The sequence below is a fragment of the Aplidium turbinatum genome, chromosome 6 (assembly GCF_918807975.1).
Source record: "Aplidium turbinatum chromosome 6, kaAplTurb1.1, whole genome shotgun sequence".
NCBI lineage: Eukaryota > Metazoa > Chordata > Ascidiacea > Aplousobranchia > Polyclinidae > Aplidium > Aplidium turbinatum.
Window position 1 is genome coordinate 24,366,480 of NC_137477.1, and position 19,667 is coordinate 24,386,146.

General features: G+C 38.8%; 1 protein-coding gene across 1 annotated transcript; it reads left to right on the forward strand.

Annotated features, from left to right (window-relative positions):
* Positions 1-5,091: 5,091 nt before the first annotated feature.
* On the forward strand, positions 5,092-19,557 carry LOC145772538 (uncharacterized). Its single transcript, XM_082584402.1, has 14 exons — positions 5,092-5,290; positions 12,818-12,925; positions 13,345-13,503; positions 13,736-13,927; positions 14,154-14,273; positions 15,328-15,417; positions 15,672-15,758; positions 16,362-16,451; positions 16,902-17,043; positions 17,301-17,448; positions 17,839-17,971; positions 18,442-18,623; positions 18,953-19,072; positions 19,229-19,557. The coding sequence occupies exons 1-14, from the start codon at positions 5,092-5,094 to the stop codon at positions 19,286-19,288; spliced, it is 1,830 nt and encodes a 609-aa protein (XP_082440528.1). The 3' UTR covers positions 19,289-19,557.
* The last annotated feature ends 110 nt before the right edge of the window (positions 19,558-19,667 follow it).

Genomic DNA, 19,667 nt, shown 5'->3' on the forward strand with positions numbered 1-19,667 from the left:
GTGCTGGCAGTTGAAGTCGCCAGCGTAGAGACTGGGGGAGGGGAACGTTGGAAGGGATGATGGCAACATTCGCGAGGGTGGGGGCTTGTAGATGTTGACGATGTTGTAGTCTGAGATACATATGCACACCCACTCAATCTCGGCATCAGTTGGAGATTGGTCGACAAACGTCCACTTCAGGCTCTCATGCACAAAGAGCTTTAGTAGTTGCGATCCCTAAGCCTCACAAGCCACCAGAGGACCCAAGGAGTTATCGTCCGATATCCCTCCTCTGTGTTCCTTTCAAGATCCTCGAAAGACTGATCTATGCCCGCGTCAACCCAATCATCGACCCGCTCCTTCCAAAAGAGCAAGCTGGGTTTCGGCGCGGAAAATCCACTGTAGATCAGGTCACACTGTTGACCCAAGACATCGAGGACTGCTTTGAGGCAAAAAAGAAGGCCGGCGCTGTCTTTCTAGATCTCACAGCTGCCTATGATACTGTATGGCATCGCGGCCATACTTACAAGCTGCTTCGCCTGCTTCCTGACGGACATATGGTCCATATGATTATGGAACTTGTCAGGAATCGAAGCTTCACCCTCACCACCGGCAACCCACGGCGAAGCAGACTGAGACGCCTGAAAAACGGCGTCCCACAGGGATCGGTCCTGGCTCCCCTTCTTTTCAACATCTACACCCACGACCTGCCAACCACGGTCTCCGCAAAATACGCTTATGCGGACGATCTGGCAATTCTCCACTCCACAAAGTCGTGGGAAAATCTAGAAGACACCTTGAGCCAGGACATGCAAACCATCTCAGCTTATCTCCAGAACTGGCGACTGAAACTCAGCGAAACCAAAACTGTGGCGGCAGCTTTCCACCTACACAATCGGGAAGCTGATCGTGAGCTACATGTCCACAACAACGGAAAACCTCTGTCCTTCTGCCCCGAGCCAAGGTATCTTGGGGTGACACTAGACAGATCGCTCACATACCGCCACCATTTGGTGTCACTGCGCAAGAAACTGACATCCCGCGCTGCATTACTGAAGCGCCTGGCAGGCTCTAGCTGGGGGGCGAGGGCTGACACTTTGCGAATAGCAGCCTTAGCCCTTGTCTACTCTTCAGCAGAGTACTGTGCACCTGTCTGGTGCCGCAGTGCTCACTGCCACAACATCGACACTGCCATAAACAGCGCCCTGCGCACAGTGACCGGATGCCTGCGTCCCACACCATTGGACAATCTCCCCATTCTCGCTGGCATCCAACCTGCTGAGCTTCGTCGCGAAGAAGCCACTCTGTCCCTCGGTCGACGGGCACTGGAGCCTAACCATCTTCTCCACCACAAGATCTCTGCCTTCCCAAACGGGCACACCCGCCGACTGAAATCAAGACACCCATTCGTGCCAGCCGCTCGGCTTCTGATCAACGAAGCTGATGAACAAGACATCTCTGCGGCTACTTGGGCGGACCATAAATGGAATTCTGAATGGAAGTCAAGCACCACCAGACTCCATTCATTCATCCCCGACGCCGTCACACGCCCCATCGGCCTGACACTACAGAGACAGGCATGGGTGCGCCTCAACCGTCTCCGTACGGGCGTCGGGCTCTTCCGCTCAACCATGCACCAATGGGGAATGGCTTCTTCCTCCTCCTGTGAATGTGGTGCCGAGGAACAGACCGCAGACCACATCATCAATGACTGTACCATCTTCAAACCACCTAACGGAGTGGAAGGTCTGCGCGTCATGGATGATGAAACTAAAGACTGGCTGCTCTCTAGCAGCCTTCCAGTGTAGTCCGGGAACATCGTGATTCTGGGGTGGTAAAAGGATAGACCCTCGGCCCCAGAAGCTCAGACGACGACGACGACGACGATTGGTTGATTGTTTTATTGTTGGGTGGTGAAATCTGGCTTTTTACTTGTTGTAGGTGTATTCAATGAAAAAAGAAACCAATCAACAGCTGAAGAAGTATCAGACTAAACTGAACAATTAAGTTTGTCAGGATTGATTTTGATTTTTGTGTCAAAAACGTCATATAATAATAATCGTGTTTTTATTTGCGCCCATTGCGATAAAACACAGTAGGCTACATTACACTGTGATCACAGATGCGATACAACAGACGACAGGAAGCAGCAAAGTGACATATAGTCTTCGGGTCAGCTGCTCCTCTTATTTTGGCTTGCTATTCTTTGCCAAGACACAGCCGCGTGCTCTGGAGCGGTGTCGAACCCACGTCTCTTCGAACGTCGAGCAGACGTTCTCACCATTCGGCTACGCAGCCGACAGGGCAAAGGCAAACTAATGCACTCACTAGTTGTCAGATTGATTCTTATGTTGCATCATGGGCATATAATCTTTTGTTTTAACAAAATTAAAAATTCAAACTATTCGTCTCTACTAAGCTCAAAGTGGTTCAAATCGAACAAGTAGTTTGGTTGAGCGTGCAAATTTATTAGAGAGATTGCTTAATTAGCAAAGGATTGAGACTGGATTTTAGAATTTTTTAGATGTCGAGTGAGTTTTTTCTTACTATATAAGAAATTATTATTTAGTGAGTGCAGTGCTAGGGAAGTTATTAAGGCTCACTTTGACGGTTTGACATTGTTAGAAGCTCGATAGTTTGACATAATTATTTTAGTTTTTACAGTATGGTTGCCATGCAGGGAAGTTGGCCCATTTCGTGGGTGGGTACGATTGGCCACCAAGGCCAACTTGTCTTCATGAGGTATTTTATAGAATGATAATAATGACTAATTAATACGATGACTTATTTTTGCAAGATTGAAGTAGCCTATCATCAAGTATCCAAATGTAAGAAAATCGCGGCATAGCCTAACATCGGCATCAAACGAATAACGATCAATAACAATAATAGGCTACACTTCCTAACATCGTTTTTATGCCACAGATTGAGACAACTTATACCTAACCCATATGGTAATAATATAGGCCTACCATATTTTCATCACCCAACAAGAGGATATGTTTAGTAAGCAAGTAAAATGGTTATGCATCAATTCAAAGCCGATAATTCAAAGCGGTCAATTCAAAGCCGATAATTTATTTACGATAAAGACAATAACCCTAATCCTAACCTTAACCCAGGGATCTCTGAAGAACAGAGATCTTTTATTCAGAGACCCTGGCCCTGCCTTAAAATTTCGTCTTTGAATCATCGGCTTTGAATTGTCTGCTTTGAGTTGTCGGCTTTGAATTGTCTGCTTTGAATTGTCTGCTTTGAATTGTCGTGATACCAAGTAAAATGCCAGTGGATTTTTACGTTTAAACAATTTTTACATCTTCTTAGATGATAGGCCTATGTAGCAATAGTGACAAATAAAAAACATAACATACTTAATTGTCAGACTCAGTCAATGAACATTTTGCTGTTAATTTGATTTTCTCCACAAACAACATGCGTTTTACATTTGCATTTTGAGCCATAGCTTATTGCAGATGAAGAATTGCTCGATTTTTAACAAATCATTAAAAAAAATCTATAGTTCTGCAATATTTGAACTATTTTGTCCATTGTCTAATGCAGTGCCGGTCTTAGGGTATTTCGGGCTCTGTGCGGAATATGTTTTGCGGGCCCCAATAACAATGATCCAATTCAGTAGCGTAGCTAGGTATTTTGAAAGGGGAAGAGGGGGTTTGACGGTCAGCGGGCGAAGCGTGACTGCGTAATCGTTGAAGGCGATACCCGGCGGCGGGGGGTGTGGGGGCCTCCCCCAGAAAATTTTGAAAAATTACTTTGAATAATGGGGCATTCTGAGAGCATGTTCAACAAGAATTTGGGTGTGAATATTACTGTAAAATGGGGCAATCCGGTGGCATAGCAAAGGGATAAGATCATGCTTTCTTTGACATTTTTCGGAAATAAAGCTATGCTTTTATGTTGAGTCTGGATGCAACCTATTTTGTACCCTGAAACATTTGTACCCTGAAATCGTGTAACAAAATCAAATTTCGACCTATTTCGTCCCCTGAAAAGATCGAAAAAAATTTTGAAATGTTTGCGGCAACTCCGATCAGCGACTTCGGCTCTGTTGTTTTTTTTTTTCTCGATCTTTTCAGGGGACGAAAGATGTTGCACCCATTGAGTCTCTATGTTTTCTTGCTGCTAATTCTTTTGTTGAATGCACTTGTTGAATTTTTCCATTGGAAATGACAAAATTACTGCGTTTTCTGAGTAAATTGCGGGCCCCCTAATTTGCGGGCCCTGTGCGATCGCACGGTTTGCACACCCCAAAGACCGGCACTAGTCTCATGTGCCATCATTTAAACAAAGTTAATGCAAGCTAGCTATCAGGTTTAAGACGCCTTTGCACTAGCTTTGGTATAGATCGAACCATGGCCATCGAACAGTTTAGCATCATCAATGCTAACATTTTTCTCTGACAGATAGCCTAGGCTACTTCCACACACCGCTGAAAAGCGTTATCCTATTCTTTGGTGTAAGACAGCATAAGCAACAAGCATCCAATCAAAGAATGTGAACTAGGAAAATGAAATTAGTGGTCTATTCATCCAAATAGGCAACACAAGAGTCGAACAATAGAAGTAGACATCTGACATGGTCATCGAGTAACACTGCCTTCGTTTGCCACAGAAATACATGGAGCCTATCCACCATATCCACAGCAAGCAATGCATTGTCAACCTCAAAGTAAATAAACACTTTTCTTAAAACAAGGATAGCCTACTGCTGCCACAGCTCACAGAAAACATACTTTTCCTTTTTGGTATCATTGCTTAGCCTTATTCAGCTTTCGCCAAAGTCACATAAAAATAAAACCTTGTTGAAAATGATAACAATGAGAAAAAGGGAACATTTGAGCATTTTCAAGTGTCCTGGGAGGACAATTCATTTTTTTCATTTTTTAACAATTCATTTTTCAATTTTTTTGCACGGGGGACCCCCCGATCTAAAAGTGCCCCGGGCCCCCTGTCAACTAAATCCGGCCCTGGAGAGTTGGTTGTGGGAGGTTTGAATGTCTTGCAAAGACGCCTGTGCGTGAGTTGATTAGCGTGAACTTGATGGCGCACACTCAACAAGCACACATAAACTTGACAAAGCCATCAGCTTTATCCAATGGCAAGGCAAGCCAAGACGATTGGAGCTGGTGGAATGCTGCAGCCTTCATCCGCCTTTACAGTCGTTGAGCTTGGCTGGCTTCATCCGCCTGTTCCGCCGTTGGGGACTTGCGTACTTTGGACTACATTTTGTCTGGCCTCTACCTTTCGACCAACCTGGCATGGGTGGTCCTTCTGGGAGCAGTTAGCTCCCGCCAGTACAGCTCTAGAGGTCACTGAGGCACGGAAACTTTCTCACCACGTTAAGGCAGTAGTCCGAGGAGAGAGTAGGCTACTAAGCGGTAGCCTCATGCTTATTAGTATGAGGCACTGCAACATTTTATGTGCTACTAATATTGACAAGCGTTTTTTGCACTCTTAGGGCTACGTCGGATTGAAGTGAAATCTGGTTTCATGGAGTAGGAGTGGAGTCGGAGTCTCAAAAATCACACTCCGCTCAACACTGCTGACATGCAACTTCACTTTGTAAACAATTAACTGAAAGCCCCGCAAAAGCGTTCCAATTGTCCATTCTGCTATGGAATTATTGCCCGATTGGGAAATAACTCCTCAGCAAGGTTAATTCGATCGTTGATAGCGTTAACAATTGGACGCTACTAATTCTGAATGCATGTATTAAAAACTTTAGATAAAATTTAACTTGTGGAGAAACTAGATTCCCGATTTTTTTGCATATAACAGTGGATTCCCGGATTGGAGTCAGTTCACCTTACTTCCAAGTAATCCTTTGAAGCTGAAGAAACTATTTCATTGTAAAAGCTGATATATTTTGCCTTATACACCCATATTTTGAGGACATGTTTTCCATATAGCCCAAGGCAAAGATTTCTATTAAATTCTATGTATTCTATTTTCATTCAGTTACATTGTTGTGGAAGGCTATTGCTCTTAAAGGTCTTATATACTGTAAAAAGTGTGCATCGTTTTATGCTTTCCGTTGGACTCTAACCTAGTTGTTAGAAAATGGAAAACCGGCGAACCTATTCTTAGCACTAGGAATCATTAATTTCATTTCCAATGCCTTTTTTAACAACATTGTAGTCAAACTGATCGCGTTTGAAAGTCCAGCAGACATATCCGCATGTGACTCACCAATCGTGTGATAAATAGTTGTCAGTTTTCTTGGCTTGGAAAAACTACTTTGATCATATTTTCATGTTAGATCGAAGGGTTGACTTTAGAAACTATCTCTGCACTGACAGCATTCTTGAAGTCAGTAACGTAGCTAAAAAGGAAATTTTAAAGTGGTAAAAGCAAAGTTGGGGGGCAAATAAAGAGTTTTTATAAAACCAAAGCTACTAAATACTGCCAAAAATTTTGAAACGTTATTCAACATGTAATATAATGTTATTAAAACGTTGTAATAGTATTAAAAATCTGTTTTTTTTAGAGCCACAATAAAACTTTTGGGGGGCGATTGCTCCCCCATGTCCCCGGTGGCTACGTCCCTGCTTGAAGTTTTCGAATTTCGAGAAATTTTTGTTTTGTTTCGACATAAATCCCTTTTGTTTTTTTGTGATTAAAGAATCTTGTTTTGCTTTAAGTCGAAATAAAAACAATTTTGTTACCCTATGAACTCAAAACAAAGCAATAGTCTATATTTAGATACATCTGAATTGCCGAATACAGAAATTACATTACGCTTGCAACATGAAATGAGTGGCTGTGAGCTATGTTGTTCCAAGAATTAATTCTAACGTAGCGTAGCAAGGATTGTGTAAATTTGGTTTCATGATGCTATCTCAAAATGACAACAACAAATTTTTATGAAGTCTGCATTATAAGCCTGGTGTGCGCTCGGACAGAAAACATAGGCCGATCTTGCTTTTTTTGACTTTTTGTTGCTTTTGCACTAAATGGACTGGCGATAGCGGAAATTGACGAATCAGCAACGTTTAAAACTTTATTCGTTCTCAATTTAGCACTGCGTATCCAATTAATATCTTAACGCTAGATATGACTCAAGCGAGGATTATGATCCCCTAACCTCTATCCTCCGCCTCTCCCTTTGCCTACGTTATTGCGGCTTACCAATTATTTAGCCTTGCAAGTGTTCAAAGCAAAACTATTCTTTTACTATTGTACAAAAGAACAAAACAAAGTTTGATGTAATCTAACCTTCTTTATTGATTCCACCTCATATAATTAAAATGTGTAATAATTGGTCGGGAAATGTGGAATGATTAAGGTAGCCTAAGCCTATTGTTTGCTGTATCCTATCTAGGTTACACAGAATATGAAAGCAGTGCCATTCACGAAACAAAAATTCCCATCTGGTAAAAATAAAGTAAAGCGATGTAGCCTACAATAGCAACTAAGTGTTTCATTAAGATGTGGATCTAATTGATAAATTTCTCATATTTCAACGTCAAAACGCTTTCCACCTTATGAGATACCTTATTTGTCGAACACTGCGCTTCATGCCGAAACCACTCAGCTTTGATGCAAAGGCGAATTTCCCTATTTTATAGAGCAGCACGCAAACGGAAACAGTATATTGAGCATTAAACACATAACCTACCATCAAAAATCTAAAAATCACTTGTTTCTTTGATTTAACGAGACTAAAATTTTTATGACAAAATTTTTAAGGCTTGTAATTAATGACGCAACAGGGAAAACATAGTGCAAAATTTCGATAACGTTTATTAATTACATGATTGTTGACGATTTACAGATTTACGAAGGTTGTCGCGGAAAGCATATAAGTAATGCATCAAAGTAATCGGTACATGTGAAACTTTCATCTAAATCCTAACAAAAATTCTTACTCCGAGATGTTTCAACGGTTTTGAAGCTTTTTCCGTGTCCTGTTTCGGAATAGAACAGTGGATTTTCCCAGCCAGCTCTGCTCTTTGAAGTAATAATGTTTTAATACTTTTTGAACACCTGGTAACGGCGTAAAGGTCACTATGTGGCATACAAAAGCGTCTTCAGATAAGTAGTGAATTCGAAATATTGTGAGAGAGATTGCATAAAAGCATTCCAACTGGATTAATCTCATTGCGATAAGAAGACTATGCGGCTTATTTCATATAACTCAAGCTTCCATGGTTTGTTGGGAGTAAAGGAGTTATGATAATTTTCCAATATGGAAAGCTATATGGCATTAGTTCAATCTATGCTGAATAACTGTCTAGAACTGTCACTTTTTCATTTGGCGATATTTTACACTTCACATGGGCTGTTAACAATTTCGATGAGGGAGAACAGTGTAGTCTATTTTTAATTTTACACTACAATCTAAATTGAAAGAAGCAAAATGGAAATAACGTACCATGTGTTGCATACCACCGTGTAAAGATTTAAATTGTTGGAAATTTTTAACTTTTGAAGCCAATTCTTTCCAGTTCGTGACATGACTTTTTGATGTGGGTTAGAAGCGGAACAGATTTTGCTTAGTTTGCAATCTCATTTTTAATGCAAACAATTATCGCTTACTAAGTTATTTTGAATCATGGAAAAGCTTTGTGTGAGTATTTATCTTTATTTTTACTAGTGAAACTGCACAAATCAGATCTGGTATTTTTTTGTATTGCCTCTAAGCCACACCGGAAAATCATGTCATAAGCGACGCAGCAAGCAAAATCACATCATTCGGCCACGTTATAGTGCAATCTTACCAATGTAGTCAAACATGTTCTTTTGAAATTTGGCGGTACTCCAAACAGCGTGCTGGTATTGACATACGTTTATGGCATCAATCTTATCACGGACAACGTAAATTGAGTACAGCCAGTGATTTAACATTAAAAATCAATAAATAAGAAAATGGGCAACTCTCTTGCGAGGTTATTAACTAACCTAACCAGTAGCGTTGACAGGGGTATCCAGGAATCATTTTGGGCCCGAGCCCTGCATTATTTTAGGAGCCGAAATCACCGCGTATTGTGCGTTTTTTAGAGGTGCCTTGATTTGAGGCTCGAAGATCTCAATGGTACCGGGCCCAAATTACCCTCACAACGGCCCTGAGTTTAACTGTAGCCTACCAAGTCATAATCGTTTTCTATTTATGGCGCGATCATGTTGAGAACACGTGTAGATATAATGTAGTAAGGTCATTGTAGCGCACCCAGCATGGAGCTAAGGGGGCTCAAGCCCCCCCAAACCTGCCACCAAAAATAAAATTTTTGTATGTTCCCTATTTATACCTTTTGCTCACAGGTTAGATATGAATAAAACACAACATCAGGGCTGGGCATTATAACAATATATTTTACATATTTACAAATAGTTTTCACAACGTTTTCGGCTTAACTTAAGCCCTCATCAGGAACCTGAAAATATTTATAAACATGCAATGAGTTTCAACTTCTTGAAGGTAAAATTACATCAGGAAAAGGCAACTACATAAATAACTACAAAAACGTTCGCACCACAGGGAACGTGATACATCAAGTGAATGTTGAGGAGAATGGACGCAGCTCCAGCAAATAATTGTTTGTTTAAATTTGGGTTGTAGCGTTTGATTAACACTGCTTCCTGAATTTTGGTGTCAAATGTGTAAATTTTAGATGAGTCAGCAGAGAATTTTCGATCTGTGCAAAAAAACACTCCATGATATGGTCTTTGATAGCACTTTTCGTCGTCGACTTCAGTTCAGAACTCCCTAAAGTTCAGATGCTCCCGTACTCTCGTGGTCAAATGTCTGGTGGACATACCGATGCACGTCAATGCCGAATCACACGGACATGTAAAACTGTGTTTGTGTAAGACATTTGAGCAGAGAGACGAAGGCGCCTGGAACTTTAGTTGAAAATACGAACTAATTTTGAATGTTTTGTAAGTAGGAAAAACGTCCGCATCAAATTTACTGTTTACAAAATTTGTGTTTTGTTTCAAACTGTTTTCGTGCAGGTTGTTGTTTTCGCACTTATTTATGTTGGTAAACAAAAAGCTAATTCTATTTTGTCATACATGACAAAAAAGTCGAGATCTATAAACGATTTCGAGAGTGGATGTAAGGATGAGGATGCCGATGGTGCTAGTAGCATGGCTGTGAGTGCTTTTAAATATTAATTAAAGGAATAGACATTGGCCAGTGGCGTAGCCAGGGGGGGGGGGGGAGGGTTGGGAGTTTCAATCCCCCCCCTTTGGCACGCGTGTGACATCACGATATTGAGAATGATGCTTTTAGTCTCTTTATTTCTCGAAAACAAAGTTTGCCTAATTTTAAACAAAACTGCATTAAAAAAGCGAGTTTTGCCAATACCAAACATTCAAATATCTCATCCAGGAATTAGCAACAAGAAAACATAGAGACTAGGCTTTATTTACGAAAACTGCCGAAGAAAACATGACCTTATCCTTTTGCTATGCCACCGGACAGCACCACTTTACAGGAATATTTATTCCCACATTTTTGTTGAAAATGCTCTCAGAATGCACTAAATTCAAAGTACTTTGTTAAAAATTTTTGGGGGAGGCCCCCCAGACCCCGCCACTGGGTGTCGTTTTAGGCGAACACGCCGTCTGGCTTTGCCCGCCAGCCGTTAAAACCTCCCTTTCAAAATTCCTGGGTAGTCCACTGGCATTGGCCTATTCTCAGGTTCTGCTTATTTGCTAATTTCCTTACTCAGTAGCGCACCCAGAAAAACAATTAGGGGGGGGGCTAATTCAGAAATGTCGGCCGAGTGATTTGCAATAATAGGGACAGTGAGAATAGGCCAATGCCAGTGGACTACCCAGGAATTTTGAAAGGGGGGTTTTAACGGTTGGCTGGGGTTTAACGGCTAACGGGGTATTTTAACGGCTAACGGGGTTTTAATCGGGTTTAAACGGCATTTCCATTTGTCTCGAATTCTAACACTAATGTATTGATTTAAAATATGGCCTACTGGAATTACAATAATCTATAGAATGTAGGGTGCGCATTTATTTATTGGGTGGGACAAAAAACCCAGGCACGTTAAAATTAAGTATGGAATTATCTTAAAACTGCAAAAGTTAAGATTCAAAAACTGTGGTGTAGGCTACATCAATTTGACACTTTGATTGACAATTTCATTATTTATTTCATTTTTTTCTCGGTTTTGGTCGATAACATAACCAAGTGTTCCTCTTAGATCCGCTACTGTTCCGAATAGCCTACAAATAGCCTGCAAATGCTTTCAATCTTTTACTTTCATTCAAATGCAAGTACAGCTGTCGATTATCTCAAGCTTGATTAGCAACAGTCTGCGCCTTTACGTACCCGCAAAACCATTTCGGTCAAGATACAGACGTGCAGGTGCAAACTTTAAAAGATAGTTTATTTATCCCACAAGGGAAGTAGCTTATCTCCCAATAACTTGTAGTTGCCGTTTCTAAAACAGAATCATTAAAAAATATTGTTGTATTTTTCTAGGCTACATGGGCTACACCATGTAGAAGACAAGAAAGCTCAAACTTTGTATCTCTTTCTTGCTTAGTCAGTGTAAAGCCCTTTAATATTTAAATTGTCGATGTTGAAAGTCCTCAAACAAAGTTTCTCTTGCAAGTGCTTTACCAGATGATCTTAAATATAAGACTGACGTAATTACGTGTTAACGTAAGGCAACCATACGATGAAACTGCAAATTGCTCTTGAAAGAGATTCTTTCAAAAAATAGAAAAGATATATGCTTTGTGTAATAAAATTAAATAAGCGTCTTATATAAAAATAAGAGTGGTAGGCTATTTAAAAAAAATATAATAAAAAGATCAACTCATGCGCTCATGATTTTTACAGCTTTGTCTACTTGCTCCTGTTGTGTTAGTTTATTTTTTTGCACTGTAAATGGAATGATTTCCAACGCCCATCGAAACCATTCAAATTTTGTACCCCATTAGTGCCTTGTCATATACTCATTAAATGAGCAGTTGAGTGAAAAAAATAACTAATTCGACCGCTTTCATCAGGAACGAGCCTGACGTAATGCGCCATGAATCACGGTTTATTATTAGAACAACTTTCTTTGTTTCGAGCAGTCCGTCCTATATAAAGGCAAGCAAGTAGATTTTTTATCAATCAAATTTGTTCAGCTGTTGAGAAATATTTAAACGTATTTCCCACATTCGGCTATTTCACTGTAAAAAGGCTGATTGAGCGACGAAAACTAATTTACACCAAAAAGAGTAGGGCTGTGGTTTTGTTACAAGAATTATGACTTTATTATTTTTTCTACAGAATTTATACTTTTTATAATTTTTAAATATTGACAATGTTAAAAACGATTGCTGTGATTTGCGTACTAACCGGCCTTTCAGGGGCACAATTCCGTAAGTATCTTCTTTTAAAAAACCTTCAGTTTTATACCTCGTCTATCTAAAAGACTAAACTACAAGAAAAACTAACGCTAGTTACAGTACTGCAAATGAGATTCCAGAAAAAGGCGCAACAAATTTTAATTGATAAATAACAAGCTGTCAAGTAATTTATGTTCAAGAAAAAGCTTTTAAGATGTTCCACTTTATTGGTTAGCCGATTGTTTTTGTTTTCAACAGAATATTTTATTCCTCAACCAGTGTGAGTATTTTTCATCGAATCAAGTCCCAGACCGCAAAATCCATCATTTTTACATTGATTCAACGTCTGGTAGACGTTGAATCAATGTAAAAATGTCAGGTTTTTGCTGTCTGGGGTGCTAGTTACTTACATATACATTGGACATGTTTAACTTTTCGACTTCCCCTAATAGAACAAAGACCCTGCTGCTACAAATTATACATGTGATACAGCATTTAAAATCCATACCATTTTACAGCTTGGCTGAGTTCGATGCCTTGCAATGCGTGCTTTGGGCAAAGTTATTGCTTCAACGAAGACGACAATCTACCACAAGAATGCACAGGATGCTTGCAGAACACCTGCGGTAAGGTTGCCAAAAAAAAAAGAATATTTCTTTTAAACTATTTATGCTCAATTAGTGGCGGATCCATGGATCAGGTAACACCCCTCCTCTAAAATACGTAAAAAGAAGTAACTTTATTTCAATGTATTTACAAGATCGGATTAATGCAAACCTAGTCTACACATCATTGTGTTTGTTGAAATTCTCCCCTTTAGGTTACTTATTGAATCCGCCCCTGTACTTAATCGTTGCAACACATTTCATGCAGTTAACAAACTAAACTTATAATAGTTAAGCCTATTACCTTTTTCATTTTACCATCTGCAGTAAATGGGACTACCATAAGCTTACATATTCAGTAGCCTACTCGGTGCAATGAAGATTTAGTTTCTGTGAAATTGTAACATGTAGTTTCACCTTAATGTTTTACTGTATTTCAGAAAGTGATTTTGACTTGCGGTCGTTTGCGAGCAGAGGGCTACAATGTGTTGCACAAGCCTGGAGAGATCCCAATGCATGTCAGAATGTTTGCCCGGAATGGACCTTTTATCACTTTTGGAGGATGACAAGATGCAGCTCTTGTTTATCTCCGTGCATCGGTAAGAATCGTTTTAATAGCTATTAGAATAGTTTTGTGAGGCTGTACTTTTTAGAAACAATATAGCTTTGGCCTAATTCTGACAACATCCAAACTTTTCAAAATATAAAAGTTGGCTTGGCTTACATTGTCCAATTCTAAATTGTATAAATTTTTAAGAAAGTTTTAAAGTAGGCTAGCCACTGAACAGTAAAACCAATACAAAATTCAGATCAACTTGTTTTGTTTCTCAGCAACGGTATTGGATGCTGGAGCTGGTCAATGCGAAGTGAGACAGATAATCACTCCAAGTGTAGACCCGTGCGTGTCTGAGACCACAGAACCATGCGGGACTTGCTACCGAGCAAACCGATGCTTTACTGAAAGAGAACTGACTAGTTATGGAGGAATTTGCAAAAGTTACTTGGAATTAAAATGCCCTGATCGTAAGTGGAACAAAACACCTGAAGAAAATTTTGAAATAATAACATTTAATTTTCTCCGTTCATTTTTTTTTCGTTATGCTGTTGTTGCTATTCTGATTCACTTCAATGTAGGCTGGTTTTTTTTTATCATGCTTTGTAAGGTTTGAATTTCGTTCGTTTGCTGCTAAATTGTTTTGCAATCGTGTAGTCTAACTTATTTAAAACAATGTGTGTTTCTTTTTGACAGCAAGCAACATCACTTGCTTAAAAAAGGCTTTTGGTGATTCCTGCTCAACTTGTCCGCCACTCACGACAGAACTTGAATCTCGGTTCCAAACATGTGAATTGTGTATGGACCAATGCTCAGGTAAGCCTGATCAGAATGAACCGATTTTACAACAAAGATTGCCGATTGTGGTAACAATGAGGTCAGATTATTCAATTCAAAGTTTTCTAGAAATTGAAAAGGTACTTGCAATTATCCAGGGCGTTAAAATTTATAATAATAAAGATGAAAAGATTCATATTTTATTCAGTTACATTTATGTTTGCATAATCTTGTATTGTGTCAATAAAAGCAAAGAGAAACTTAAAAAACATGAAGTGTTGATGGCTTATCTCAAAAAAATAGCTGTGTACCACATCTACCTCGACAGTTTCGCACTTAAATTTTTATCTTATTATTAGTCAAAGATAAGAAATTTCCGAAATTGTTAGTTACGCAGTTTGTGTGTCAGCGATGTAACTCTAATAAAAAGATTACGTTTTGCCAATTAAAAAGTTTGGAAAATCGTTTAGTTTCAATCGTTTTATATGAAATCACGTAGCAAAAACACTAAAGCACAACTCGTTGTGATTACATCAACGTTTTAAAGTTATTTAAAATCGATTCTAAAGAGGAAATGACGATGTCCATGTTTCCGAACAACAAATTTCAAATCAGATAATGAAAAAAATCTACTTTATTGACGTAAATCTGTAATTTACGTAAAACAAGTCTTCAGAAAGTTGAACGTATAGCCCATGGCTGCTATAGACTATTAACTATTACACACACGTAACATGCAGACGATGAACGCGAAGTATATTTCATTGAGCACCGAAACATGCCGAACAAGCATGGCGCAACAGTAAGGATAAAGAAACATGGACGCCTGATGTCTTCCGACTGGAATGAGATGGCCGTTTAATGACATGGCCGAACCCATGTAACTTATCTTTGACAACATTTCTGTCTGTTTTTGATATGATTCATGTTTCTCATCAAAACAAAACTTAGAGGGATTCTAACCCCCAATCAAACCCAACCATAACCAGCAAAAAGAAGATGATAACGCTTCCGGTTTGAAGGTTGTTTTTGTAATAATCGTGTCACTGTGTCACCATAATATTAATCGCAACGTTTCATTTTTTTTATTCAGCGAAACAGCAATGTTTGAAAAGATGCAGAAACGACTTGCCCCGGGACATCACAAAAGTTCCTTGTCCACTTTGCCGGGCATTTTGCGAAAGTTAGTAATAGTTTATTGCTCGGGTCTTGAACGTGTCGTGCTGTATCAACACGAATTTCAATCACAAAATTTAATAATTCACAGGGATTCAATGTTTTGAATCCGAACATAAAGCTTTGAAATTTAAATAAATCAACATTGCTATAAAAAGTAATGGTTTGATGACTCACTGCTTACAACATACTGTGCATACGTATCATCGGTATGTCAGTTTAAATTTTAAGCACCGGTATTAAAAAACAAGTAAATTTCAGTAAATCCGCTTGACACGAACTGTGAAGAAACGAGATGCGATTGCAATCAATGTGATACCTGCTTTGAAACCTGTAATGCCTTAGAAGGTAAGTCCGAAGTAGAAACTGAATGAGAACAAATTTTGTTCCGTAAATGTAACATTTAAATATAAGTTGACAAATCGTTCATTTCCTTTCCTGGTCAAATTTGTTTGAACGTTCTGATATGAGCTTCTTGTCTGTTGAACTGCATAAAGGAATTATGTTCAATGACAAGCGTTGCTACAGCCTATAGTAATGCAGCTTTACTACAAGTGCTTGATAAAGAGACAAACATCACTTGTTGTAGGCTAATGCAAATGTACGTCGTTTATGCCAAAAATAAATAAGAATTTCTGCTTCGAAAGCTTCACCCCTCCACTAAATTTTTTGCAACTTCAACAACTTAACAATTTTAACATTTCTGCCCTGCATAGGCGAATTGTACTTTCAAAGGGTAGTACAGTACAATGATTTCTAGGCCAGATTGTTTTTTTGCCTCTACTGTGTTATCAGGATTATTTGCATATTTTCTAACTTAATTTCACGATGACAGGCCACATAAAAAATATTTGCATTAGTAGACCATGTCATCACTCGCTTGGTCGTAATGTTGTTTACAATGACTGAATAAAAACAAACTAGGCTAAACATTTTCGTTTTTATGCAAAGGAGGAGATTTCAATCTATTCAATCCATGCCAATGTTTGAACAATGAAGAGAACGCCCCCGTAAAAAAAGTGAGAAAAAGCAGGATTTTGGGTATGTTTATTCTCAACAGTCATGTTAATTTTGAACACTGCGACAAGCAGCTGAGACGTTCGAGACTCAGCTGCTTTTCGTTTGAGCCGTTTGAGACAGCTGAGACTGAACACTGCGATTGAACACTGCGACGTTTTGAACACTGCGACGATGACTTCGAATGGGATGAAACAATAACATGTTTAGAATTTTGCAATGTTTGCAATTGCCTAGCTGTACTTACATTGAAAGACTGTACATAAAGTTACACTAGCCTAAGCACAATTGTTACAAATGCAGCAGCTAATCAAAGACAAAATAAAGTTTGGGATAACAATTAAAAACAACAGCAAGAAATCGAAAATTTTCCGGAAAATTATTAAAATCATAACCGGCAGATAATTTTTTATATAAAAATAGAATTAATAATAAAACTTTTACTAAGATTAATAATAGACTACAATTAAACAGGTGGAACCGAAACTTGTGAAGGTGATTGGCCGTGGGTGGTTCATATTTATTTGAGAAAGTTTGGCCTACGGGAGGGCGCTGTATGCGGTGGAACTCTCTTCAACAACCGATGGGTTGTAACAGCTGCGCACTGCTTCCAAACGTAAGTTAAATAGCCTGGTAAGCCTAATCAAAGTCGATCATATGATGTAATTGACCGGATTTACAAAAACTGCTACGATCCAAGAAACTTCAACCTAAAGCTGAAGTGTTTAACACATGTGTTTGTCATCTGAATTTTTGAAGTCGTCGTCATCTGTAAATATGAAGTCGTGAAATGGCTTAACAGCCTGTTGTATCAATAATGATAAAGTGTCGCTTTACTCTACTATTCCATTACAAAATTTTAATTATTTTCAGATTGGATGCTTCATTGTACAGCGTTGTGTTAGGTGAGAACACATTATCCGACACAACAGGAAGAGAAGTGTTTCGGGATGTTGTGCGTCTGCAGAGACATCCACTGTTTGATTCACTTAACTTCAATTATGATGTGGCAGTCATAGAGGTAATTTATGATATCAGTTTATAAGCAATTATTAAGCATAATTATGAAAAAAACACAAAAATTTGAAACGCTGAATTGCAGAACTTCAGAATGGTCCGATACATACTCTTTGGTCCACATATCTATCCTGGGGTCAGCTTAAAATCATTGACGTAACTTTGGTCATCAAAATTGACTGAACGATTGTGGCATGTTTACTTAAGTTGTGTTTAATTTACAGTATATCAATCTGATATCGATGACTGGAAACGGTAGTAACCTAAATAAGAGTTAAGTGCTGGATAATATTTAGCCTATGAACGTCTGAATTAATTAATCGAACGCAATCCAACTTTAGTTGTTCACACTAATGTAAGGAAAATGTTTTATTTTGTGTTTCTTTTCATGTAGCTGAATGAAGTCGTGACTTACACCAAATATATTCAACCTCTACAAATTGCTCCTCCTGGCACACCAACAGACAACACAAACTCTCCGACTTTCGCTGGAAGCTTGTGCACAACCGTTGGATGGGGAGTAACCTGTAAGTAGGATTTTCTGTTTGAACGAGGTGTAAAGTGATGGTAAAATTGTGTAGTTTTTTTGCAGTGCCTTTGTTTGCAGGTTGGTCTATCATTCACTATGGTACCGGTACTTGTAGGATTTCTCCAAAATTGTAAAAGAACTCAGCCTCGTTTTTGTTACAAGCAGACAATCGTCTTTACACGGAATCGGTTTCAATAAAATCAAAGTTGATGTTTTAAGATAAATATCAAAGTGGTGTTTGACATTGTCCTGTCAAAATATTCTGTGTGACCTGATTGTTAGCAAAAAAGTTGCCAGATTAATACCCAAGTGTATGAAGTTGTGTTTGCAGCTTAACTCGCCTTAATATTGCACAAGCTTAATATTACACGGTTGTGCACAAGCTTCCTGCTTTCAATAGAGAAGTTCACTTTTTCATCAGCAACGCTGTTTTATTGTTAGTCAATTGATAAAATATCTTTCTTGCAGCACGAAGTGGAACAAGAGGAAGCAACACTCTGATGCAGCTGGGAGTAAGAATCACGCCAAGGATTATATGCGAGGTCCAAACGTTAACAGGATACGCTCAAGGGCCCGTGGTGTCACCAGGTTCTGGGCAGGCCCCGACCAAGTTTTGTGCCGGTGGGGTTGGTGGAGAAGATTCGTGTAACGTAAGTTACCATTTTCTCAACAGTCACTGTTTTGAAGGTTACCCTAAGTCTTTTGCATCAGCTTTCATTTTGAGTATTTTGAAGATTTTGAGACTAAATTGAGATTTCAATAAAACACATTTTTTCAACAAAATTTAAAATCTGGGCGACGTCGGATTGTTTGAATCATTTATAAGTTTATCTTTTAAAGTTAGATTGAATATTGACGCTACAAATAAGAATTATTGCTTCACACAATGGCGATAACAAAAGTTTTTGTTCTAGTACAATTAATTCTAGTGAATTAATAATAACATGATGATAAAATAATCTCAACTATTCTTGCAAAGGGTGACAGTGGAGGTTCCTTGTTCTGCTTGCATGACAACGGACAATACATCCTGCACGGAATAACTTCTTACGGAACCCCAGAATGCGGACAGTCTTCTCTTCCTGGCATTTACACAAAGGTAAAGCAACTCACATTAAAGTTGTTTGTTTAACAGCAGTTACAAAAGAAACGAAATTTACACATTTTTATTGCAAAAGTGGCTGCCATAGTAGGCTAATTTTTTTTTTATCTGCTCACAACTTTGCTTCAAGGTGATGGATGTTTTTTTCATTAGGTCGCGGAAGTCAGCAATTGGATCAACATCTGCATTTCAGCAAACCAATGTGACGTCTAGAAGTTGAACGGAACATCTTTAGGAAAGAGCAAATTTGAGCTGAAACTGGAATCTTTCATTCATTTTCTTGTCTTTGAGAAAGTGTTTTTTTTATGTAGGCTACTGCATGTATATATCGCCTTTTGTACACTGTTAAGTTTTTTATTTTTTAGTCACCATATTTTGACGTCTATTTTTATACCTTTTTCCTTCAAATAGCGCAATGATCTTTTCAAAAATAAGTGCAATACGGTTGCATATGTGCCCTTTGTATCACATAGTGTATTCTACACCATATTGTCAACATATAGGCTAGTTATAGCTGTTGTTTAATAAAAATCATGAAAACAAACTGTTTCTTCTAATTTCAAACAATCAAAGGTAGGCTAAAGTAGCTCTT

Coding starts and splice junctions, on each gene's coding strand:
- LOC145772538 (XM_082584402.1), top strand. CDS start 5,092: ATGGCAAGGCAAGCCAAGACGATTGGAGCTGGTGGAATGCTGCAGCCT. Junction 12,926..13,344: donor ATGCTTGCAGAACACCTGCG/GTAAGGTTGCCA, acceptor ACTGTATTTCAG/AAAGTGATTTTGACTTGCGG. Junction 17,449..17,838: donor ATGATGTGGCAGTCATAGAG/GTAATTTATGAT, acceptor CTTTTCATGTAG/CTGAATGAAGTCGTGACTTA.